Below are 26,544 nucleotides of genomic sequence, written 5' to 3'. Positions count from 1 at the left end.
AAAGAACACCGCCTGAACAACGCACACTATAAAGTAGACATTTAAAAACAACACATTTTCCTGAACACATTTTAAAAATGATTCAAAGTTTGTTTGTGTTTATTTGTGGTCCTAAAATCATTCTATTCAAACAATGTGGCTACTACAGCAGGCTACCAGCAACCCTTTAGCAGGTGCTGAACTATTATTCCCAGCATCCCAACAAGCTGCCAAGCTGTCCATCACTACAATTGCAAAGTGTATCTCTATAAACTACAGTAGCAGCAGTAACCCACAGTGACCAATCAGCAGGTAGCATTAGTTGGTCTGCTGTTTCAAAGCAACATCTAATTGGCTGATGGGTTTTGAAAACTGCAGCAAAATCTGTGTTACATGTTGTACATGTTATACCGGTCTAGCTATTAGTTCTGGTATTAAGGCTGTATAGGCCTTTAAATAAACAGTATTTCCGAGAATGCAAAGTTCACTGGCCCAGGTATCCACTGAGCACCCAGATGGAAACTGTCAATAAATTATGGAGGACGTATATGGGCCAGTATTGTATGCTCTGCAACCAATAAGCCCACGCACAGACCAGGTGCCACACTCTGTATTGGCACCTTTGTATTATTTCAACTGTTTGTGCATAGAGCAAGAGCTACAACTCCCATCTGCCAAAGCACCAAACCCTGCCCAATATGGCTAATATTGTACAATAATATCTGTTCATTTATGGCCACTCAAGTTAAAGCTACTCCTACCTGGTTAAAATCTGATTAATCTAGGTTAGCGGTCCCCAACCTTTTTTGCCCCAGGGACCGGCGTAAAGCCCTAATTTTTTTCAAGGACCGGGGGAGGGGGGCCTCAACTGCACGCGGCGCTTAAATTCCGTGTGTGTCAAATTTGGACCTGGCTCGGTGGCCCAGTTCAAGTATGTCCGTGGCCCGGTGGTTAGGGACCCCTGATTTAGGTAAGAGCTCAGGACTCTGCACATAGAATTCTTCTATTGGAACTCTGCACCAAACTGTAGATCCAGACTCCTTTTCATTCTGTTTTAGAATTTTGTTTTGTGCCATAAACATGTCTACATAATAAATCAGCCGCATATTTCTAGAAAACCGGTTATTTTCATGGAAGTAAATCTTTACTCTGACTTTGCAGGGATTTTGTTTTTAATATGTGAGACAGATATACGGGGGGATGAAAACGTATTACATCCAGAAGGCTGACCATATGTATAGGCAACAATACAGTGCCTTCCCCATACACAATAAAAAATGAAAGAATTCTGCATCTGCTCAGTGTCAGACTGAAATACTTTGGGCCCACCGAGGAACTGGTGCTCTAGAGCCTGCCTTGCAGTTTGCCAGAGAAGAACTTCACAGCTCCCAGTGAGGAACTGTCCAGCCACTCTTAAATAGATATGCCCCTCTATGTATTATACCAGCATAGGGGTTTTAAAAGGGTGGTTCAACGTTCAGTTATCTCTTAGTATGTTACTCAATGATTAATTCTAGCCAACTTTTCAATTGACTTTATTTTTGAATTATTTGCCTTCTTCTTCTTCTGACTCTTTCCAGCTTTCAAATGGGGGTCACTGACCCTGCCTAAAAACAAATGCACTGTAAGGATACAAATTGTATTGTTACTTTTTATCACTCATATATTCAGGCCTTCTCCTATTCATATTCCAGTCTCTTGTTCAAATCAATGCACAGTTGATATGGTATTTTGGACCCTAACAACCAGATTGCTGACATTGAAAACTGGGGAGCTGCTGAAGAAAAAGCTAAATAACTCAAAAAACACAAATAATAAAAAATGAAAACCAATGGCAAAGTTATTTAAAGGTGAACAACCCCTTTAAGGAGTGTATATGCCATTCTCAGCACCCATACTGGAGGAAAGAAGATATTAACCTACACCACACAATAAAAAAATACAAATAACATTAAAAATGCTTATATAAAAGAGTTAAAGAAAATTATATTACAGATATCAAACAAGTCTTTCTCCACCTCTCAAATGCTATCCAGAACTGGTGAGTCTATGGGCTTTGTGGCCAATCCAAAGGAGCGGAAACAATGTTATCCAACCCAACCTCACCCAAAATGATCCAGGTAATAATGGTTCACATTTTGAAGGCTTTTTCGTTGAATCTGTGGATTGTTACACAGCCGTGGTAGGAAACAGGCCTGGGCATAGCAGCTACCCCAGTGATGATGCTGGTAGCAGGATCATAGCACAAGATGGTGTCCGTGGCTTCTCCATTCTCACCTCTTCCTCCCAGTATGAAGATTTTGCCATTGCAAACAGACATGCCGCAATTCTCCTGCAATAAAATCCTCAGTGTCAATATGGTACTTCTGAATAAGCAGCTTCAGCTAAATATATTGCTCCCCCAAGGGTCAGGCTATATAGTACCAAGTCACCATCTAAAATTGCACCAAGGGGAAATAACTTGTGATGGCCGAATCGGACCTGTTTCGATTTTCCAAAAATTCGTGAAAGGCGACAAATTAGTCTATGGGAGGCACTTTTTTCTCATATGTGCCAAAAAAATATTTTCACGCACCAACATTTTCTTTTCACCTATTGAAGTCTATGGGCATCGCTGCGAAAGATTTCACTCATCACTATAAATAACTTTGCAAACATTAGTAAGGGAGTGAATTCCAGTCTTGCTAAAACTCAGTGATAAAAACTCCTGGTTCCTTTCCTTCTTCAGTCTATCATGAAGCCCTACCTGCCCTATTTATTGCAGGTCCAATTTTAGTGGTTTTAGAGCTTTTTTAAACCACGGCTAAACTCACTTTCTCTAAAACTTCTAATGCCATGTAATTTATTAAAAAAAAATCGAACAAAAAAAAAAGCACTAATGAAAAAAATGCTGGACAATGCACTTAAAAATCTGAATACCTTGAAAACCTCTAAATATTTGAGTTTTTCGGACTATCCCAAAAATCTCTAAAAGTCCAAACTGATTAAAAATGGTCCAACAGAAAAAGCGCAGCTCGCTTTGACCTCTATAGGACCTCGACAACTTTTACTTCTCATATTTTTGTTTTAGAGGTTTTCATGGTTCGTACACTTGATAAATGTCAAATTTTTAGAGCTTTTAAAGGAGAACTAAACCACAATGAATGTGGCTAAAATGCCATATTTTTTAATGTATTTCACCAGAGAACAGCACAGAAATGTAACTTGTCTCTACAATGATCTGGATAAATATTAAGGAATCCAAAGTTTTGCTGTACCGTCACCACTCTTTAATACTAGACAAAGTGCAACTGCACAAAATAACATGCTTTAGCTATAAAGTTGGTTAGAGCCCTTTTTACTAGAAAGAATGCACAGGTTGTGATCTGCACAACTCTATGGGCTACAAGGGGGGGGAGTATTTAATGTAAAAAATGCAAGACAGGGTTGATGGTTCCAAACAAAAGCGAGATTACGGAGTCTCACGGCTCAGCATAGTTAGGAAAATTACAGGCACAAAAGTAATACAGCCCAGGACAATAAAATCTGAGCCAGTTGCAATACAATACTATGGGAAAGAGAAGTGAAATGTAACTTTTACATGTAGGTGTAAAATTCTTAGGGATGCACCGAATCCATTCGGTATTCGGCCTTTTTCAGATGGTTTCGGATTCGGCCGAATCCTTGTGCCTGTCCGAACCGAATGCGAATCTTAATTTGCATATGCAAATTGTGGGCAGGGCAGGATTTCACATGACCCTTCGTCACATATGCAAATTAGGATTCGGTTCGATATATGGCCGAATCTTCCAGGAAGGATTCGGCTAAATCCAAAATATTGGATTCGGTGCAACCCTAAAAATCTGAATCCTAATGTGTAATAGTAAAGATAATCAGAGTTTATATTTTTTATATAAGAAAAAAGAATTTAGGAGGGGTTGAACTTTATGGACTTTTTTCAACCCAATCTAACTATGTAGTTTCCCTACTTCATTTCTTACATCTTTTTATCGTGGCACTATTGAGAGTGTTTTATGTTGTAATATTAGTCTGGTTTGGAATTATCTCTGTTACTGAACACAAGTCCTTGCAGAGGATAGTAAGGACAGTAGAGAGAATTATAAGAAATCCCCTCTTGCCTATTTCACAACCTTATAGAAAGCAGGTCATTCGACGAGCAAATAGTAAAGTGGAGGACATTTTTCATTCATCTCATTTATTGTTCTCTTTAATATATTACAACAATTTTTAAATGAGAAAACGGGCCAGATTGCATTGAAATTTGAAATCTTAAATGCACAAGCCACTTAATTATCTGAGCATAGATTATACAATGGAATATGTCTATAGATCTTCATAGATGATGTTTATTAGCACAATATGCACATGTCGCTTTAGATAAAGTGAATACAGATTATAGAATGGAGAAAAAGTATGTTGGCTAGGGTTGCCAGCTTTCTCTTTGCCCAACTCCGGGCAGGGGGTGGGTTGAAAGGCAGGGCGGGTGACGTAGGAGGCGGAAGCGGTAACATGGAGGTGGTGCTCATGACATCAGGTGCGGGACTTGTGACGTGGCCACCAGTGATTGGCTGATGTCATTTACTTTAATGTCCTGTCCAAATTTCCTAATTTGGAAATCCATACAGGCAGTTTTCACCTAAACAGCCCTTCCAAAAACCGGGGGCGGAAACCCTACTGTTGTGACAAATAGGAATAATTCACTTGAGCATAGGTTATAGAATGTGACCCCTTTTAATGTAATAATTTACAGTGAATAAAAGGCGGTTATACCGCCATAGAAATATTGGCCTAACTGTAACCCTAAATATTGCACAATTGCTTATAGCTACTGTAAGTAGACATTTTGATATGAATAAAATGTTTAAGACCATACACTGCCTTCATACTTTTATTTGTTATAATCTTTAATTTGATTCTTGTTCTTACTAACATATTTTACTTTTCTGTAAATACCATTCTAATATGCCTTAAAATAATGAGCAACCTGGTAAGGGAGGATACCCACCTGGATGTGCTCAAGACTTCCCGGGTTATTTATCAAAATCCAACTTTGCCTGATTTTTTAAATGAATAAAAATCCACGTTTTGATCTTATTTATTATTTTTTTTTTTTTTTAAACTGTGTTTTTTATTTGTAAGTACATGAAAAAGAAAGTGGTACATTTCCAGTCTGAGACAATATCAAATGCATGACATGAGTTCCAAGGAGCACAGATCAGGGTCAATCCATATAACATCATTGTTCAGTATTAACAGTCATTGCAATACAGTGATCTAGACAACATATAGCCTATTCGTATCCAGGAAAATCCCAAGGGGGGGGGGCATCTAAGGAAATCCCATTGCCCTCATATGAGGTAGGTATACATCTCAGCTCAACTCCGTTACAACTGTACACATGGCATCATTGAGTGTCCTGCAACTCCCGATAGTAGCTGCTCCACAAAAACCAATCCTCCTCAGACTCCAACACCTTATCATGCGCCAAAGCTGTTAGATGTTCCATTCTCCTAACATGTTCTATCCTATTAATTAATTCCCACAAAGATGGGGGTGAAGAATCTTTCCATTTAGCGGCTATGGAGCAACGGGTTGCTGTCAATATGCAGTTCAGAATTCTCTGTATCCTCCTCCCGACCCCCCAAACTGGATGACCTAGTAAATGGGTCAAGGGATCGTTTGGAAGGTCCAAACATGTAGCCTTTCGAATGACTGTCTTGACTGTGGACCATAATGGGGATATCCTAGGACAGGACCAGAATATATGGACAAGAGCTGCCGGGGCCTCCCCACATCTCCAACAATTGGGCGATGACCCTGGAAAGATCTTTTGCAGGAGTGCTGGGGTATGATACCAACCAAACATTACTTTATAAATATTCTCTTTTATGTGGATACATATGGAAGACTTTGCAGCATTTGTCCAGATATGGGCCCATTGGTCCATAGATATGGTCATGTTCAGCTCTTTTTCCCATTTCTGCATGTAAGAATGAGGGCGCTCCCCTATGGGACAAGAATTCAGGATTTCATACAATTGAGATATATGGCCCGCTCTTTCTCCAATTCTAACACCCAATTTCTCAAAGATAGTCAATTCTGGCAATCTCATAGACGGACAGAGCGACCGGACATAATGTCTCAGCTGAAAATACATATAGTCTTGAAAACCTACTAGATTATAACCATCTATCAGTTGTTGTTTGTCCAGAAAAGTTTTAGTTCGCAAATCGAACAGATGTACTATCTGAAAAGCCGGGGGGGCCTTCCAGATATGAATAAAATGTGTTTCCTGTCCCAAGGGGAACGCCGCATTATAGAGGAAAGGAGTGAGGGGGGTAGGCCTAGTTTCGGGGCACAATCGAGCCTTACATTTGGACCAGATATTGAGGGTAAATTGAATCGAGCGTGGAGCTACTTGCCCCAGTGCCCCATGACCACGGGTCCATAAAAATGTACTCGGGTGAATAGGAGATAGAGACAGTTTCTCTATTTCCATCCATTTAGTATAAGCCAGTTTGGAGGACCACTGTAAAGTCTGTCGTACATGAGTGGCTAGATAATATGTATAAAAATCAGGGATGGCTAGCCCTCCCTGCGTCCTCTGTCTCTGTAAAACTTGTCGGCGTATTCGCTGTCTTTTCCCTCCCCAGATATAGCTATAGCAGTGATTTTGAAAGCTCTGTAGTGCTGGTCTAGGGACTGCTACTGGGAGGGTCTCGAAATAATAAAGCAGCCGAGGAAGGGCAGTCATTTTCAATGTAGCTATTTTGCCAAACCAAGATAAATTGAGCTTACTCCACCTATCAATATCCTTTGATAAAGCGCTCCAGAGGGCTACATAGTTTGCTCTATAGAGGGTGTCATATCTGGTGGTAAGATGTATACCCAAATACTTGAGACTGTCCGTTCGCCAGCGATAATTAAAATTGAGCTTCAACAATTTTAAGGTGGCAGGGGCCAGATTTAATGGCAGCACTTCAGTCTTTTCATTATTAATCTTATATCCTGAGTATTGGCTGTAAATATCAATTTCCCGGTGCAAATTAGGTAGGGAGGTGAGGGGGCGTACCAACATGAACAGGACATCATCTGCATAAAGGCAAATTTTGAACGACCTTCCCCCCAGGGAGATCCCATGGATATCTGGATGATTCCGTATCCTGCTTGCTAATGGTTCTATGCTAAGGACGAATAACAGTGGCGACAGAGGGCACCCCTGCCTGGTTCCGTTATGAATTGAAAAGGCATCTGAGAGGAGCCCTGCCGATTTAACCTGTGCCAACGGTTGGGAATATAATCCCCGAATTGCCTCTACAAAAGGCCCTTGAAAACCCATCACCTCTAAAGTAGAAAAGATCTTATTTATTATTTAAAAAGCTTGATTTAATCGGTTTGGGTAAAAACTTGATGAAATCAATCGAACACCCGAATCATACCATTTTTTCCCGAATCACTTGATTTTTTTTAGAGCTTTTTCCCCGAAAAGGCCAGAATTTTTCGGAATTTTGCCTGAAAAGGCCAGATTTTTGGACTAATTCCAGCGCAGACCACAGAAACTTCAAATTAGGATAGGGACCTCTGCCACTGACTTATACACAACCTCGGCAGGTCTGAGATTTCGGATTGAGGTGTTTTGCAGAATCAGGCTTTAATAAATCTTGAAAAAATCAAGTTTTGCCCCAAAAAGCCAGACTGGAGTTTAGTAAATAACCCCCTTCATGTTAAACAGAATTCTCTTGGAATACTGTATGCTTTTTAATTTAACACGTGATTATATGGATGTATAAATACAGTAGCAACAAAACAATGAGAGGTATAGGGCACACTGAAAGCCATGCCAGGTCAGACCAAAAAAAGTTAAGAATACTTTATTGAACAATCATCGAGATCAGACAAGATCGGGCCATCCCTTTACTTGGTGAATTTTTACTAGCAGGATTATTTATGCTAACCATTTATTTTTTGGGAGTATAAATATAGTACCCCATGCAGTATATCATCATTATGGGGCACATTTACTAAGTTTCGAATATCAAGGGTTAATTAACCCTCGATATTCGACCATAGAAGTCGAAGGATTTACCGCGATTTGTTTAGATGGAACGATCAAAGGAAAAATTGTTCGATCGAACGATTAAATCCTTCAAATCAAATGATTCAAAGGATTTTAATCCATCGACCGAACGATTTTACTTCGATCAGAAATTGCTAGGAAAGCGTATGGGGACCTTCCCCATAGGCTAACATTGGTGCTCGATTTTTCGTACGAATGAAAGATTTTTATTGTGACTAATCTGAAGGAGAACAGATTTTAATAGCGGCAAAGGGAGTGAACTGCAGAACCTCTGGACTTTATTTTTTGCAGCTAACATTGGTGCTCGGTAGGTTTTAGGTGGTGAATTAGGTGGTCGAAGTGTTTTTAAAGAGACAGTACTTCGACTATCGAATGGTCAAATAGTTGAACGATTTTTAGTTTGAATCATTCGATTCGAAGTTGTAGACGAAGGTCAAAGTCGCCAATTCGATGGTTGAAGTAGCCAAAAAAATACTTTGAAATTCAAAGTATTTTTCATTCTAATCCTTCACTCGAGCTAAGTAAATGTGTCCCTATGTGTAACACTGCTTTATTATGAGGATATACACAAAAACCTTTCAATAAAAAATATTGTTATTAAAAAAAAGGGCAGTTATGCATCTCTAAGTAATTCTGGAAACATTTGTAATTACTGTGAAGTATTGGCATGTACTTTATTATTAAGATGTTTTACATTGTAATTATAGCACATTTTTATCTTATTTTACACCTTGAGAAGCTTAAGTGAGATGTAATTTCAATACGCTCTAAGACGTGTATCGCTGTATTGACAATAAAGTTTCCTTGAATCCTTAAGTATATTTGTGTTTCTTGTGCAATAAAAGCAAACACAACCCTGCCCTGCCAGTCCAAACCACAAGGGAAGTTGTTTCTAAAGATAATGATAGGAATGGTATGGAGAAACTTAATAACTGTTAAACAGCATGCAACTATTACACAACATTATGTTACTTAATCATTAGAGGTATATGAGGTCACAGAATCTTTAAACTTAATTTGTGCCTGGAGCAGTCCGTTTATATGTTTTAGGGGTCTTTCACACGACACACTTTTGAAGTGCACAGAAGTCTGTACTTTATTATATTGAAACCTGTAGGAGTGTATGGAAAGTTGGCTAGTATTAACAGTGTATAAAGGGATCCTTTGTAAAGGGTTTTGAAAGGTTATTTTGCTGCCATTGGGCTAGCAACATACACTAAACTGTGCTAAACAATATGCTCCTATTAGCACCCCATTTTCTTTTCTGCTGAATCTCTGTGCTGCTGTAAGTTAGCTGAACTTAAGGAACAACTCAATATATTGTCTATACAGCATATAATAATTAATTCATTAATTACAAGACACCTCAGACATCAGCACCAATAGCATCAGATTGTAATATCCAGCCCTGAAGCATCATCTTATATTACAGGTAAACTTCACTTTCTGTTGGATGATTTGTGCAAACCCCTACGCTTAGCTTCTCAACAGCTACTCAAAGCCCACTAAGTATGTGCAGTGTCACTGCCACTTCAAAATAAAATCAGTTGTGCCATGCCATACTTTAACCAAACTGAAACTCCCCATAACTAATGTTCAATTTGTAGTCCAACACTTCAAAGGTAAAGAGTACCTTGAGCTGAAAAAGGCAAAACATGACATCACTGGTTACCTGTCTGATGAATGTGTTCTGAACATGGATCCAATAATCCTCTACCGGGTCATAGCAGTAAATTGCTTTGGTCAGCCCTCCAGCAACATAGATGAGGTTATTTAAGGACACTGCTGTAATGCATCTCTTTGCTATAGGAATGGAAGCTCGTAGCAGCCAGATATTATTGTCTGGATCATAGCACTGAACCTAGGGACAAAAAATAATTAGACATCCATGTGGTACTAAAAGGATAAGAAAAGCCAAAATTTATGTTTTTATTATTTTTTATTATTATTGGTTATTTTCCTGCAAATCACACTTACTTACACACCGTAGATGGAGCTTACTAGGAAAAAAAAAAGATCTCCGTCCGGCCCGGGGAGAACAGTTCCGCTCCGGTATTCTAAATTGTAGTGTCCTGTCTGAGGGGATGGAAATTACTGAAGAAAAAGAAGTAGCCGGATGCCATCCCGTTGCATCCCGCCCCAATTCCAGCACTGCTAACACTTGCCCACAAAGTGATATTTAATTATGTATACATTCTTAATTATAACCAAGTCCACGTACCTTGTCTGAGCAGGTGTTGTCATCAGGTCCTCCACCAATCACAAACAGTTTACCAACACAACTTGCCACTGCTGGGGAACTCACTGCTTCTTTTAGTGGAGTCACATCTGTCCATCGATTAGAGAAAGAATCATAACTTTCCACACTGCTCAGCCTGTTCTGCCCATCGTAACCTCCCACAACGTACACCTGGAAAAATATAAGACATTTTAAACTGAATATTATCATGTATAGCTACAATAGCTGGTCCATAGTAACTTAATGATAGGGCAAATGGAAGTGGAAGGAGGTATTTGGTGCTCATTCAGTTAAAGAATATGTGCCAGTACCATCTACAGTATATATATATACCATTTAGATAAAATATCTGGGCTACTATTTAATTTCTTTAGAAAATATTTGCCCCTCATGCCCAAAAAGCTTTATGCAACATATGCTGATCATTTGGGACTCAATTAAAAGGGCGGACAACTTGATGGCTCCCCATAAACCAGCTACCCCTGGGCAACCCAGAATTTCCACCAGGTCTGGAAACTCCTCCCTTTAAGTGGTGGCATTAGAACCACATTAATCATTTTAAAGATTTATACCAATTGACAGGCAGAATGACTTAGGAAAGGTTTGAGCAAAAATATCACTCCCCTGGTAGTAAAATATCACTTTTTACAACTGCAACATTACTTACACTCAGTCTGTTAACAATCAACCTTTGGGATTGGCAACTCAAACTTTGTGTATCTTACTCTCACTCACAAGTACAGATTTCTTTATTATATTGGAGCCTATGCGCTCAAACAGATATGATCCCTCCTTCTTATATAAAGTCTGGGGGTGGGAGTTAAATCAAACATTAGATTTGAAGGCCTGGGAGGGAATCTGGGAAAGAACAAATAAATGTTCCATTAACCTAGGACAAGTAGAAACTTCCTATAAAGTACTAACCCACTTGTATCTGACTCATACGTTTACACAGAATGTTTCCATTCCAAACTTTTTTGTGTTTCAGAAATTGTGGTGGGGAAGGAACCACGGGCCACATATGTCCTCTTGTACAAAGGTTTTAGTCAAGAATGTGTGGCATTATTGATTCCATTAATAATATTCATGTTAGAAAAGATCCCTGGAAAGCTTTGTTCAATCAACAGATTCCTAATATTAGTAGCAAGTCCACAAAATGAATCATGTTTATATTTACTGCAGCAAAGCAGATAATTGCCAATCCTGGTGTACCCCTTACCTCTCAATTTCTAAACTAAAGGCACGTATAACATCTATAACGATAAACGAGAAATTAACCTCTGTCCTATCTGGTACCCATAACAAATTTCTCCAAATTTGGGAACCTCAAACTCCTCGAGCTACCACATTGGAATTAGACCTGTCCACTCTTACACTGTAAGTTCAAATGTGACCACTATGTTACTGTGATAATTGCCTTGATTCACCTCAAATAATCAGTTTTGTGCTTGGAAAAAGCTGTACTCTTATCAGGGCAAACTTAACTTGTGCCTTTAATCGATGCTCCCATAAGTAAATAAGGATACCTCGATGATCCTAAAAATCTGTGTGTGATTATTTATGAAGATCTGTATCTGTCTCATATAGCTATCTTTACAGTACAAAAGAAAGAGTCTGGCAATATGTTAAGTTAGAATGAAGAGTTTATTGTAAGCATTATTTTGTTTATGATTGACATTTAGAAATACACCGGTCTCATTATCACTGTTTCTATAATTATATCCTATATAATGACCATTGTATGTTGTGAAATAATTTGTAACAGTGCACAACAATTGTATTGATCATATGGAAAAAAAATCAAAGCCTCAATAAAAATAAATAAATAAATAAATATTTGCCACAAAACAGATGAGGTTCTTTTTTATGCTATTGAAAAGAGCTTTGGTTTTGTTTGGCTGTGTGGGAAAAAAACAAAATAAGCAAACATAACTGTTTTGTAAATTTGCTTTATATTTATGAACTCTGAACAGAAGATTTCGGGGGTCATTGTTCTCTCTCTAACCCTTTAAGTTTTCTAACATTTAAGTTTTCTTTTTTCATGACAATATTATTAAGAATATGGCTCCCTTAAAAGGACTGTATGGATTAATATACTTTACTGGGACCCTCATCACTAGTCAGACATTGCAATCTCGTAATTAGCTTTGTTTGACCTTCCCCCCCTAGTCATCAGTGGTTTCTTGCTATGAAATGTAGGTCAAGATTCCATATAATTAATCTAGTTTCAAGTTGTACCCAGAACTGAGAAAGCCCATGCTCTTAAACAGAAACTGGTTGTATCGCATACATTGCTCAATACTCACCTTTACATGACTTGCTTATTCAGATTGAAATTCATTTGTTTTCCTAAGCCTACTTTGTTTTCAGGCTATCTTGCAACAATCTTCCTTATCATCTCTCATATATGACTTGTGTCAGAAAATGTTCTTATGCAAAAAAACTTACCTTGCCAAGCAGAACAGCCATTTTGTGACGCCATCTCCCCTTATTTAGAGAAGCAACTCTAATCCAAATATTCAGCTGAGAGTTGTAAATCCAGACATCACGACTGTTGATTCTGCCACCTGAATACAGAAGAAAATCTTCAAAATGAAGTAGGTCAAGAATGTAGACAAGAAGTCCTCTACACTCAATATAAGCTACTAACCCCCCCCCCCCCTTAAACAAAAAAATCCATATATTGCAATATATTTAATTTGGCTATGTCAAAGTTACTCATAGTCTGGCCAGTCCTACAGTCACTTTCATCTGATTCATTAAGAATTCTACTGCTTCATTATAGATATTTCCGAAGGGATATGTTTTACCTGCAACCTTGCATCAAAAGAATAAAAAGTCAAGGGTTCTTCAGACTATGTCCATGTATAATAATGAACTAGTCTTCATTTGCATCAACCTGAGAAAGCCAATGGAAAGGCTCAATTTTGTGAAGCAATGAGTTCTATTTATAAACCACTAGAGTAGCATCTACTCTGATAAAGGAATTGCCTATTTTAAGACCTGCAAAAATTCTACTCTACTTGACTAAGTCAGAGAGATATCAAAGTTATTTTCAACGGAGTAAAGTAAATGTAAAAGTATTATTCTAGTGGCATCCCATTATTTCAAAAGCATTTTGAAGAATAGGAAAAGATCAGTATTTTGCAAAAAAGATCTTCATTCTACCACAGGAAGAAAAAAAAACTTTGCAATGTCTGATTCCAAATGAATTTCAGCAATGTTTTGGTAGAAGCAGATTCCTTATTATAAGGGTGATATTATAAGGGTGAAGTGGGAAAAATCAAAGCTGTATGAACAGACTGACAGAAGAGATTAAATAAATAGGGTTATGCCTCTCAGGCTGTAAAGTTTAATGATTCTATAACAGCCCACATTACCTGACACAAGAATATCATTTCTGAGGGCGCACACGGCATATTCTGACTTAGTAAATTCTGGTAGTTTGGCGAGTGACTTCCACTCTCCTGTGACGGGATCATAACATTCGGTATAAGGAAGATTAAATCCCCCAACTCGCTCACACCCTCCTACCACCACAATCACCTCAGAGTATCCTGTGGATCTAAGAGAAAAAAAACAATTATATTAAAAGAGCTATTTTGTTGTATATGCTGTGGTAGAGTGACCACAGAAAATGGTAAAAAGGCATGCTTTCCCTTTAATTTCTCCCCAGTAGGAGAGGTAAGTGCCAGGAATGGTGATAATAAACAGAGAAGAGTTTCTCTGTTTAAATACTTTGGTAGCCAGATCTTGGAAGCTGAAGGGTTCTGGAAGGAACAGACAAGCCAGGTATTTCAATCCAGTAGTCAAGCTCATCATGTATTGGAGCTCACTTTCTACAGGAAGGCTATCCTGTGGAAAAGTATTTAATCTAATGAAACTGTTCAGAAGTTCTCTCTGAGCAGGGCACATAATAGGAAGGTTAGCTGTCTGTGTGAGGAACTCCCAGAGGGGCTGGGGGGGCTGCCTGTCACTGCAAGGAGCAGAGGAAGCCTATGACCAAGAGACAGGTCTGTCTGACTGAGACATTAAAGGAACAGTAACACCAAAAAATGAAAGTGCTTTAAAGTAATGAAAATATCGTGTAGTGTTGTCCTGTACTGGTAAAACTGATCTGTTTGCTTTAGAAACACTACTATAGTTCATATAAACAAGCTGCTGTGGAGCAATGGCGGAAATTGCAAAACGGCTATATGGCACAGGTTAACTAATGGATAACAGATAACACCATTGGACAGACGGCTTATTTGCTATCTGCTGTGTAACTTGAGCCTTTTCTCATTTGAATGGCTGCCCACATTGCTACACAGCAGCTTATTTGTATAAACAATAGTAGTGTTTCTTAAGCAAATACAGCAGTTTAACCATTGCAGGGCAACACTGCATTATATTTTCATTACTTTAAAACAATTTTATTTTTTGACATTACTGTTCCTTTAAGGAAAAACCAGGAGGCTGAGCAATCCCCCAAAAGGAAGTATTTTGACTACAGGGGTGACCCCAACATATGTGTTTTTGCTGGTAGTCCACAAGGGGCCCAGTTTAGTGAGGGAACTCATCAAATGCGTTAAGGTAGTGCCCAGTGGGCAGGATTTCTTTTTGTATCCTGAAATGGTCAAATGGGCAAATAAACTGCCTTAATGGGGTTCACCTTTAAGGTCACTTTTATAGAACGGCCAATTCGAAGCAACTTTTCAATTGGTTTTCATTATACATTTTTTATACTTTTATCGTTTTTTGTCTTTTTCTTCTGACTCTTTGCAGCTTTCAAATGGGCATGACTGTCCCCTTCTAAAAAAAACAAATGCTCTGTAAGATCATTTAGTGTATGTAAGTGTCTATATTCTAAATTAAGCAATACGTATTGTGCAATACCAGTTAATAATAAAGGTTGTGCAATACCATCAGTGTTTACTGATTTTGTACTTTCTTACCTCTAGGGAGTTTGATTTTACCATTAGAATTGGCAGAAAAAGAACACAGTGAGAGAAAAAGCTCTCTGGGCTAGAGCCATGGTGGTAAAGGATAGATACTAACAAAGAATTAAACATTAGTGATGGGCGAAAAATTCGCAAAACAGCGCCGGTGTCTCGTTTTTGACGACGGCATCCGTTTTTTCAAAAAAAAAATTTGACGCCGGCCAATTTTTGCCGCGAATTTTCGCAGGCGTTTCGCGAATTTATTCGCTGGCGGCGAATCACGCCTGGCGAATAAATTCGCCCATCACTATTAAACATATGTATTTTAGCAAAAGGATTCCCTGAAGTCAGGTACATTTATTAAAATAAATTATTTAGTGAAATAATTCTCTTTCTGACCATTATACTAGGATAATAACATAAACAAAATATACACTGGATAACAGAAGCCACACTACAGGTATTACCCGTATCAACAAGCACTTGCTTTAAGGCAATGTAAATGGGTTTATGATATAAAAGACAAAATGGATTAATAGTAATGGATCAAAACTACAAAAAAAAAAAACAAGGAATCACCTTACTAAACATAGTAAGCCATAGCCCCATAATTTATACTAACCAATCAGATGTTTTGCTTTTATTGTTAGTCCAGTAAAACTAAGGGACATATTCACTAACACGCGGAGTTGCGCTAGCGTAGGCTTCGCCACGCTTCGCCAGGCGAAGGTTTGCCAGGGCGCCGCTAATTCACTAAAATCCGAAGTTGCGCTCAGGGAGGCGAAAGGTATCGAAGTTGCACTAGCGTTAATTCGTCAAATAAAGCGCAGTTACGCTAGCGATGCCTAATTTGCATACGGCGCCAAGTTAAAGTACAATGGACGTATATGTAGCAGCAAATACATTACACTCCACAAGCCTGGGAAAGCTTCATAAAATAAAATAGAGGTGTTATTTTGCCCTACACATGTGCCCACTGTATAGTTTAGGTGCCATATGTTAGGAAATGTAGGGGGGAAGGAGGGTACCCCAAAAAAATTTACAATCTTTTTCAGCCTATAACCCTTAAAAAAGGAAAAGACTCCAGCGTTTTTTGTGACTTAGAAAAAATTTAAACTTTTTTTGAAGCAAGCCCTATCTACTCTATTGCACTTCGCCTGGTCTGAGGTGGCGAAGGCAAGTCTGGCGCAAGAGGTAACATTCAGTAAAATGTACAAGTTAGTGAATTAGCGTAGTTACGTCCCATCGCCACAGCGCAACTTTGCCTGGCGTAAGAGTGCAAAGTAGAGCTAGAGTAGGTCCACTTCGCTAGCGAATTTACGCCAGCACCCATTAGTAAATCGGTGAAGTAACGAAATGAAGTCACGCTGGCGAATTTGCGCTAGCGTTAGCCGCTTCGCACTTTAGTGAATTCGCCCCTAAAAGTGCATGTTGGATGCTACCAATTACAGAGTCAGGGCTAAGCTGAATTAGGAGAAAGAAGAGACTTTATACATTTATACATACACAAATACACACTGAACAGTGCTGAAAGATTATAACCTGCGAGGCCTTGTCCTTGGGGACATCATCTCATTTCCAAGGATGTGATACCTTCTGGCTTCATGAAGCAGTTGGTAACATTCTGGTGCATTCTGAATAATCTGATCAACCTCCACAGTCTGCACAAAGTAGTTAGGATGCAGCAAAGGGAGTCGGACGTGGGTTAGAAGTTCTTGAAGCATGGGCCTTCTGACATCTACATGATGATAAACCCAACGCATGACGGCTTCAAATACCATCTCCTCCTTGCTGACAACAAGCTCGTCAGTGCAAATATAATCAATGAGCTCGGCTTTTCCCAGCTCCAGAAATTCCTCATGCTGAACAACATCTTCAAAGGCCTGTTGAGCAAAACTTTTACATTTGGTGAAGAGGGTTTTGAGAGAGTGAGTGTCTGCAAAATGTTGGATACCCAGGCAATTGCATGGATCCAGCTGCTCTTCCAAGAACTTGGCACAGGCATCCCGTAATACACTGATCTGAAACAAGCTGGAAGTTTCAAATATATACTGGACGTTCTCAGTTGTGATTTTCACTCTGCCTGTGTATACATACTGCAAAAAACAGTCCATGGCCTCGGCGAAAATCCCATTGATCTCTACCAGCATCTCACGACTTTCTCTGTGATCATTGCAAAACATGGCCCTGAAGTAGCTACTGCAGGCAGAAAGGATGGCTCTGTGACATGGGAACTCCCTGCCCTCTACACAGATAATGACATCAGTAAACAGGCGATTTTCTCGAAACTCATTAAAGACCTGCAAGATGCTCTCAGAGTGAGAAGAGCCAGAATTGAAGTCAAACACCTCATGACCAGTAAGTGGTTTCTGTTCCATCTCAAACACCTTACGCTTTGCTGGGGATTCACGTACCCCACCCTCCTCTCTGTTTATTCTTCGTCCTAAGATGAGAACCATTGTTCAATTGTAGGTCTACGTGGTAGCTGTGCAAGTCTTCAGCCTATACCTACAAAACAAAAAAACTCCACAAATTAGAGTGCACACCATATTACCCACCACAACAGATTCAGAAATGCTCTTAATTTAACTTAAGGAGAAGCAATGACCTTATGGAGAAGGAAAAAGAACATATTGACATCCACCCATGGTGGTTTCCAGGATAAAAGAGAATAGTATTATTATTACATATTTATAAAGCGCCAACATATTCCACAGTGCTGTAAATGGTTGCACTGAATATAAAGTGCCCTATTGAACACACAAAATCATTTTTAATAAAAATGGAAATATCACAAAATAGATTTTATGTAAAAAATGTTTTCGAGTTAATATATTCTGTGAACACGCGATTCATTTTGTACGTACAAACAATGTTTGTCTCTACTATAGCTCAAAAGTGTGACTGTTTTCTGAAAGTGTATTACAGTGTGCCAGAACCACAGGTATGGAAACTATTATATGAGACATTTGGGACCTGGTGTTAGATAAGGGGTATTACTTTTATTTGAGCACCATTCCTAGGCTACTAAAAACATGAACTTTATTACCTTATAATTAGGTAACATTTTGCCTAACTCCATTTTTAACAGCTACCCCATCCATCAGAGCTGTGATTTCATCTGCACTTAATAGGACATGTGCTGGCAGAATCTTCTGGCTGGGTTTCCTACTTGCTGTATGTCTAGGGCAGATTGCAGCATGTTACCCCGGTGCGTGCAAACCTGCAGGCTGAATTATAGTCACTGGCTGGTGATTCAGAGCCAAAATCAGTTAAAGGGGAGCTGTCATTATTTTGTAAAGATCTGAATCCTTATATAACCCCCAATCTACCTGCCTCACCCCTTTCTGCATATTTTTCACATAGGAAAGGCTTTTCAGATGTGACGCTTTATTAATATAAAATTTGTTGGCAGTTAGATGTGTCTGGACACCTTTAGTTCAAACGTGCACACCCGGGCCCTATGGAATGCACAAACGTGCACACCCGGGTGCTAGGAAGTCGGCACTTCCTCAACACAGCAGGAACAAAGAAAACAGGTACCGGCACACAGGGTGAATTCAAGTAGGGGACTAGCCCCTTACGTGTTTATTAGTCAACACAACGTTTCGGGGGCAGTTTGAGGTATTACATTAACGTCATCTGAATACGTTCAGTTCAGTATATATATATATATATACACACACACACACACACACACACACACACACACACACACACACAGTCATATGAAAAGTTTAGGAACCCCTCTCAGCCTGCATAATAATTTACTCCACTTTCAACAAAAAAGATAACAGTGGTGTGTCTTTCATTTCCCAGGAGCATCTGAGTACTGGGGTTTTCTGAACAAAGATTTTTAGTGAAGCAGTATTCAGTTGTATGAAATTAAATCAAAGGTCAAAAACCAAAATTTGGGTACCCTTGTAATTTTGCTAATTTGAATGCATGTAACTGCTCATTACTGTTTACTGGTAACACCAAATTAGCTCATTAAGCCTTGAACTTCATAGGCAGGTGTGTCCAATCATGAGAAAAGGTATTTAAGGTGGCCAATTGCAAGTTGTGCTTCTGTTTGACTCTCCTCTGAAGAGTGACAGCATGGGATCATCAAAGCAACTCTCAAAAGATCTGAGAACAAAGATTATACAGTATCATGGTTTAGGGGAAGGCTACAAAAAGCTATCTCAGAGGTTTAAACTGTCAGTTTCAACTGTAAGGAATGTAATCAGGAAATGGAAGGCCACAGGCACTATAAAACCCAGGTCTGGCAGGCCAAGAAAAATACAGGAGCACCATATGTGGAGGATTGTGAGGATGGTTACAGACACTCCAAAGATCACCTCCAAAGACCTGCAAGAACATCTTACTGCAGATGGTTTGTCTGTACATCGTTCTAAAATTCAGCGCAATTTTCACAAAGAACATCTGTATGGCAGGGTGATGAGAAAGAAACCCTTTCTGCACTCACGCCACAAACAGAGTCGCTTGTTGTATGCAAAAGCTCATTTAGACAAGCCACAGTCATTTTGGAACAAAGTGCTTTGGACTGATTTGACTGACAAAAATGTAGTTATTTGGTCATAACAAAAAGCGTTTTGAACGGCGGAAGAAGAACACTGCATTCCAAGAAAAACACCTGCTACCTACTGTCAAATTTGGTGGAGGTTCCATCATGTTGTGAGGCTGTGTGGCTAGTTCAGGGACTAGGGGCCTTGTTTAAGTCGAGGGTCAAATATCAACAAATTCTTCAGGATAATGTTCAAGCATCAATCACAAAGTTGAAGTTATGCAGGGGTTGGATATTCCAACAAGACAATGACCCTAAACACACTTCGAAATCTATCGACATTTATGCAGAGGGAGAAATACAATTTTCTGGAATGGCCGTCACAGTCCCCCGACTTGAATATCATGGAAAATCTATGGGATGATTTGAAGCAGGGTGTCCATGCTCGGCAGCCATCAAATTTAACTGAACTGGAGAGATTTTGTATGGACGAATGGTAAAAAATACCACCATCCAGAATCCAGACACTCATCAAAGGCTATAGGAGGCGTCTAGAGGCTGTTACATTTGCAAAAGGAGGCTCAACTAAGTATTGATGTAATATCTCTGTTGGGGTGCCAAAATGTATGCACCTGTCTACTTTGGTTATGATGCATATTGCATATTTTCTGTTAATCCAATAAACGTTATGTCACTGCTGAAATACTACTGTTTCCATAAGGCATGTTATATAGTAAAAGGAAGTTTCTACTTTGTAAGCTCAGCCAATGATAAACAAAACTCCAAAGAATTAAGAGGGGTTCCCAAACTTTTTCATATGTGTGTGTATATATACACACACACACACAGACGGAAGATTAGCACACTGTGTTAATTGTGAATATATGCTCTTTTATTTCACATGATGTAGCATCTTATCTGTTTTGGTCACACATGGGGACCTTTCTCAAGGATATTGTGCATTATTAGTGTTACAATTTAAATACTTAAATAACAATAAATATTGTTTATATATATGATCTGCATTGAATGCACAGAGTGCCCGTATCATGCTATGCATACAATCATCTATCATAATCACTGTTTGCATCAATATGTTAGGATTAGTTTCTACTTATGGAAAAACGCATTTGCATTCTTGATAAATTAGCATATTTTTAACATTCCACAGTGACGGAATTACGTCTGACAAAAACACACGAATGTGTGAATAGGAATACTAACCCAAAACATAAGGTAATTGTGGCAAATTCTTTGTTCTGGTAAAAGAACTGTAGTAAATATAACCAAGTGAATTATTTTTAATATACAAATATTATTTATTATTTGAATTTGCAAATTAGGCTTCAGATTCAGGTTTGTATTTGGTTGAAGCTTTTGCGGAATATTCAGTATTTAACTGAATCCGAAATGATGGATTTGGTGTATCCCTATTCTGTAGCTTAGTTTTTGACAAGGAAAATGTGTTCAGTGGTAAAAAAAAAAAAAAAGTCCTACAGCATTATTGGAGCTGGGCTTTGAAAGAAAACAGCAACATTGGATTTGAAATGAGAAGACAAAACATTCAGCCAATTCAAATCTGTCATGATAGATTTTGTTTGTTCTGTTTTGTTTATAAGCCTACTCAATAGCACAGAACGAACTCCATTGTTAAAACACCTCCTGCAAAATAGACTCTTGCCTCGCCAGGTCTTACACCCTCCAACAACTTTTAGATCTTTTAATACAAATTCTATTTGTTCAGTCAATAAAAGAAGTAATTAACCCATATGGTTCCAGAACATGCTCTACTTGCGCTGTTCCAAAATGTAGGCATGCCGTCTCACAGCCACAGCAGGAAGGGTGAAATTATTTTTTGGGGTGGTTAGCAGAAGGCTTTCCATTGAAGAATTATAATTATATACAGTATGTAGCACCCTTAATGTTACTTGCTTCGGAGGCAGCTTGATCTCTTTTTGGCTCCTGTACTGATGCTTGGAGAGCGGTTAAGAACCAACACCTGGTGGGGGGACAAGGGTCCGCACCAGGGGTAGGCAACAGAAGGGGTACATGTACTTGTACCTGGTGGCCAGGGCCCTCCTACAAATTAAAAAAAAAACATTGTTGACCTGGGGACCCTCCTACAAGTTAAAAAAAAAAAAACAATTGGTGGTCAGGTTCCCCCCTTTAAATTCTGACAGACCTGGGTGACTGTCCCTCCCTGCTCCTGATGTCATCTTCTGCCCTCTTGTTTAGATTCTGACAAGGTCAAAGCTGGTGACCCTATACAGAAGCTGAGAATGGAAGTTTCTATGACCTGCTGCTGGTAGCATATCTAAGTTAAATGAGAGAGATAATAAGTATTTGAAAAAACATAAGTGTATGTCTTTGCAGGTATAGTAAATGATGCCGTATTTTTAGTTTATGATAAAGAGGCACCAAATTTTCATTTTTTACTCAAAATTAACTTTACTACAAATCACTGCTTAGCTTAGCAATATTTTTTATTTAGTAAACTTATTATATGAACATGGTCAGTGGCCATATTATCTTAAAATGATGATGTCGTACAAAGACGTCTGTGGAAGGCCTCGACCAGACTGGGGGGGCATAAACGCCACATCCAGCTAAAACTGTTTCTGCTAGCCTCACAATCTTTCTCCATTTTGATTCCCAGGATGACTAGCCTTAGGCAACTGGGGTAATTTTAAATATGGAAAGCATACATCCCAACTATCCCGTTTTCTGTGGGACAGTCCTGATTTTGGAAACTCAGCCCACAGTCCCAGGTTTCTTATTGCAATGTCCGGAGTTTCTCTTTGATCTCCTATACTGACGTAGAGTCGTGCAGCAGGTCGGGTACCAAAAAGCGGGTACCCTGCGGAATGAGGGTGGGCTTTTCAGGTGCCGGTATAGATGCGGGCCTACGTGGTCGCATGTCTGCGTGACACAGGTCGGGTTCCGTGTCTCTTCCTGCTGCAGCTCTCTCCCTGCAGCTTTCCCTCCACTCATCTCCCCCTGCCATCTGACTTCCGGCACAGCTCTCTATTGGCCACGGTTGATGGTCACTTCCGGTTTGCAGCAGCATCACATCCGGTTTGATGGTGGTTTGCGGGTCAGGTTGTGGATTAGGCAGGTCCGGGTCAGGTAGTCTTTCAAAGAGGGTAAATATGCGGGTTGCGGTTCGAGTTGTGGGCTGCGTGTTCGGGTCGGGGTCTTAGAAGTTGGTTCCGTGCAGGACTCTATCCTGACGGCAGAAAAAGATACCGTTTCTGAAACTTAATTAAAATAAGAGAATTTTTGGCAGAGAGTCCAGAATGCTAAGCAGCTGTACTTTGATACATTTGTAACAATTAAATACAAGCAAAGAAACAATTGTAACAATTTAAGACAAGCTGGTCAAAGCGGTCATAACGCACAAAACATGGCCCTAAAACTCTCAGAAATATGTTCAAACTTTCATAACCTGCCAAATTTTGTCAAATGGGCCGCGTAACACACAGCTGATGTTTTTGTCACTCTTTACATTTTTCAAATGTTGGGAGGTATGGGAAAGGCATATAATTTACTGAAATCAAAACTATCTCACCCCAAAACTAATGACCAATTTTAACGTATCTATATTAAGGGGGTTATTTATTAAAGGAGAAGGAAAGGCTTGCAGCACTTGGGGGTGCAAATGTTAGGCACCCCCAAGTGATTGTAATTACTTACCTGAAACCCCGGGCAGGTGCTCCTAACAGCAGAAAACTGCACCGGCCCGGGGTTCTACCAGTGAGCACAGGGCGGACGCCCCAAGGCCCACTGCTATTCGTCACCCCTGACCCCTCTTTAATCATGCAAATTTTCATTTTTGGGACCAGAGCAATGGGGATTGGCGCATGGGAAATTTAAAAAACTATAGTATCTCCTACACATCCCTAGTGTTCTTGAACAAATGTGGGTGTGGTTGGGCAGCATGCTGCCTCCTAAAATCCTGCCGCCATAGGCCCGGACCTTGGTGGCCTTTCCACAAATTCGGGCCTGAGTGAGCACCACTTCCCATGCTAACAGCCTATATTCCAGTGGTTTCAAGGGAGCAATGACTGATAATAACATACAAGGATATTTTAGGCATGCGAAACAGCAAATCAGAGAGGGCAATAAGTGATGTTTCTATTAAGATGTAGAGAAGTAAAAGGTTAATTAAGGGTTAAAAGAGTAATTATAAACATTAAAAAGGTCCTCCACCCAAAAACACTTTGCTTGTTTTTTTATTCTTTTCCATAATGAAAGATGAATATAATTGCTATTAAAAACAGAGCCAGAGAACAGAAAGGGATGAAAAAAAGCTGCATATACGTTTTCATATAACAGCAAAAACTTGTGGTTAATGCTTTGTCCTCCTCCAAACACTCAAGGATGAAAGTGAAAGTACTACCATTTTCCAACATCCTGGTTCTTCAGCACAGCAAATAAAATGACCCATTTCTTTATGTTTGAATCCTCCTTATAAATAAATTTGAAGCACTGGCTACAGCTGGGTAATGGGATTGGCTTGTCACTTCATATATTATTACGCAAAATCTATTTCCTCCCAACAAAAGGAAATATACCAATACTGTCATAACTAGTACAATTTTATAATAAGGAAGGTTTCTAGTCATTTGTCTCCTTGTTTGGCTGACACTGCTCAGGTTATAGTATTAACTACTGAAGGCTATGGTGCAGACTTAATGAGTTCCTGTTGAATTCAGCGCTTACGGTTTTAGTCTGTTTAAGAACAAACGTTTGTTTCCTGATTTGTTGTAGACAAAAAGGCAAATAATTATACAGACAATTATTGATAATTATAGATGTCTGTTTTTTCTCTGAAGTAGACTCATGTGCGAAGTGACTTGGTAAAAATGCCCACACACGGCCAACTTGGTCACACTTGATAAATGCCGGAAGCTACGGGCTTGTTAGAAGTCCAAAATGATGACCAGTAAATATCTGGAAATATTCTTCACATATTGACTAGGCAGGTGGATCTTTCTGTTGGCCAGAGTTCCACAACTGCCTTGGATGTGGACCAAGTGTGAGTGTGCAAAGGCCCCATGAGATCCAGTCTTTAAGCCTGAGGGTCAACCAGTAGAAAGTTTTGCTTGTAAATTTATTGAGCATATAATGTAATGTTTCCTGTACTAGGCAAAGGCACTGCTAGCAAGAACTATTGGAAATTTCTCTTGATCAGTGTCCATTTTCAATTCTCATGTTATACCGGTTTTCTCTTGCCTACAGAATAAAGGCTTGCAGCCCTTTTTGGCGTGTAGATTCCTGCACTGATGCAGGCTGGATTTCCCTGATCACTATACATCCAAACCAGTTTAAATGAGATAATTAACTTTAATCTGCTGTTGTCCTCTTTCCGAAACTCAAGATTATTCACTTATGAGCTCAAGGCATTTCAGGTGTGACACTCTGTATGTTTTAGCCCTGTTATCAAACATTTGACTGGTAGCCTGATTTTGGGAACTCTAGTAATGTCAGTTAGATTAATGTCATTAGACTGTAAGCTCTATGGGGCAGGGACCACCTGGTCACTGTGTCTCGTTCCACATAACACAAGCTCTATGTCATTTTATGAGCGCAGTGTACTGTGTATATTTATTGTATTTATATTGTACTTTTTTATATTGTAACTTTATTTATATTGTACTTTTTTATATTGTATCTTAATTTTTTATTGTACTTTTATGCATTGTACAGCACTGTGGCTACCTTACAGCACTTTGCAAATAAAGTTATACATACATACATCTATATTTAGGGACTAAAGGATACTCATATAACCAGCAAATATAGTGCAACAGCAGAATATTGTATTGTATACAGGGTCGGACTGGGGGGGTCGTGGCCCACCGGGACTGCTGTCCCAGGGCCCCCCGCTCCCCTACTGTGTCACGCCGAGCCGGTCGGAACGCATGCGCAGCCGGCGCCACTCGGCGCCGGAAAAAAAAATTCTTGGTCAATCCCAATATTGGAAGAATGGTACTGGCCCGGCGGGGGCCCATGAGGGTCGGGGCCCACCGGGTTTTTTCCCGGTGTCCCGCCGGGCCAGTCCGACACTGATCGTATAGTACAATATTTTATAGCAACAAGAACTAGGAGGGTAAAAAAGTGAATGCCTCTTCTGTCTTCAAAAACAATTAGTAATAAAGAAAATCTGAGGAGGCCTGTTTAATTAATGTATGATTTGTAATACCATGCTAAATTATATCATAATGCTTAAATACACTGTATACTGCGGAGGTAGAGGACATGGAGAAAGTCATTTTTAAGGAGAGGAAGCCATCTAAAACTAGAGGATATAATATCAAATTGGTTGCAAGAAAACTGAAAAACTTTGCATGTCAGTGGTGGGATATTTAAAACAAATTAAACATGACACATATACATGACATGGCATGACACAGCCTAAGTAAGACAAATAAATAAAAAACATGGACACCTCATATTTCTGCATTTTGGTGGCAAAGCCTAACAATGTTTTTGTTTATGAAGATTTGGTACAAGGACACATTTGGGTAAAATTGTCTAATGTATATTTTACTTCTTACAGTTAGGTCCATAAATATTTGGACAGAGACAACTTTTCTAATTTTGGTTCGGATGCAGTTGAACTCAGTTCAGTGGGTTGAACAAAAGGAAATGTGGGTAACGAAAGCCTTTTTTTAACACAGTCATTTCAGGGGTTCAAAAGTAATTGGACAATTGACTCAAAAGACTGGACGTCCACGGAAGACACCAGTGGTGGATGATCGCAGAATAATTTCCATGGTGAAAAGAAACCTGTTCACAACAGCCAAACAAGTGAACA

The 26,544-nt window shown here is 39.3% G+C and overlaps 1 protein-coding gene across 2 annotated transcripts in view; it reads right to left on the bottom strand.

The window, feature by feature from the left end:
* Nucleotides 1-1,763: 1,763 nt before the first annotated feature.
* Nucleotides 1,764-26,544, bottom strand: part of LOC108718179 (kelch-like protein 24) — a 37,026-nt gene continuing 12,245 nt past the window's right edge. For both annotated transcript variants that reach the window (XM_018265852.2, XM_018265851.2), the window contains 6 exons: nucleotides 16,760-17,725; nucleotides 13,676-13,860; nucleotides 12,744-12,862; nucleotides 10,278-10,466; nucleotides 9,729-9,917; nucleotides 1,764-2,311 (listed from right to left, as the gene is read on the bottom strand). In XM_018265852.2, coding sequence (XP_018121341.1) covers nucleotides 2,111-2,311; nucleotides 9,729-9,917; nucleotides 10,278-10,466; nucleotides 12,744-12,862; nucleotides 13,676-13,860; nucleotides 16,760-17,676 — 1,800 coding nt within the window. In that variant the 5' untranslated portion in view covers nucleotides 17,677-17,725 and the 3' untranslated portion in view covers nucleotides 1,764-2,110. The remainder of the gene's footprint in view (nucleotides 2,312-9,728; nucleotides 9,918-10,277; nucleotides 10,467-12,743; nucleotides 12,863-13,675; nucleotides 13,861-16,759; nucleotides 17,726-26,544) is intronic.

Source organism: Xenopus laevis, chromosome 5S (assembly GCF_017654675.1).
Source record: "Xenopus laevis strain J_2021 chromosome 5S, Xenopus_laevis_v10.1, whole genome shotgun sequence".
Taxonomy (NCBI): domain Eukaryota; kingdom Metazoa; phylum Chordata; class Amphibia; order Anura; family Pipidae; genus Xenopus; species Xenopus laevis.
The sequence above is the reverse complement of the archived record's forward strand: the minus strand, read 5'-3'. Positions and strand labels throughout refer to the sequence as shown.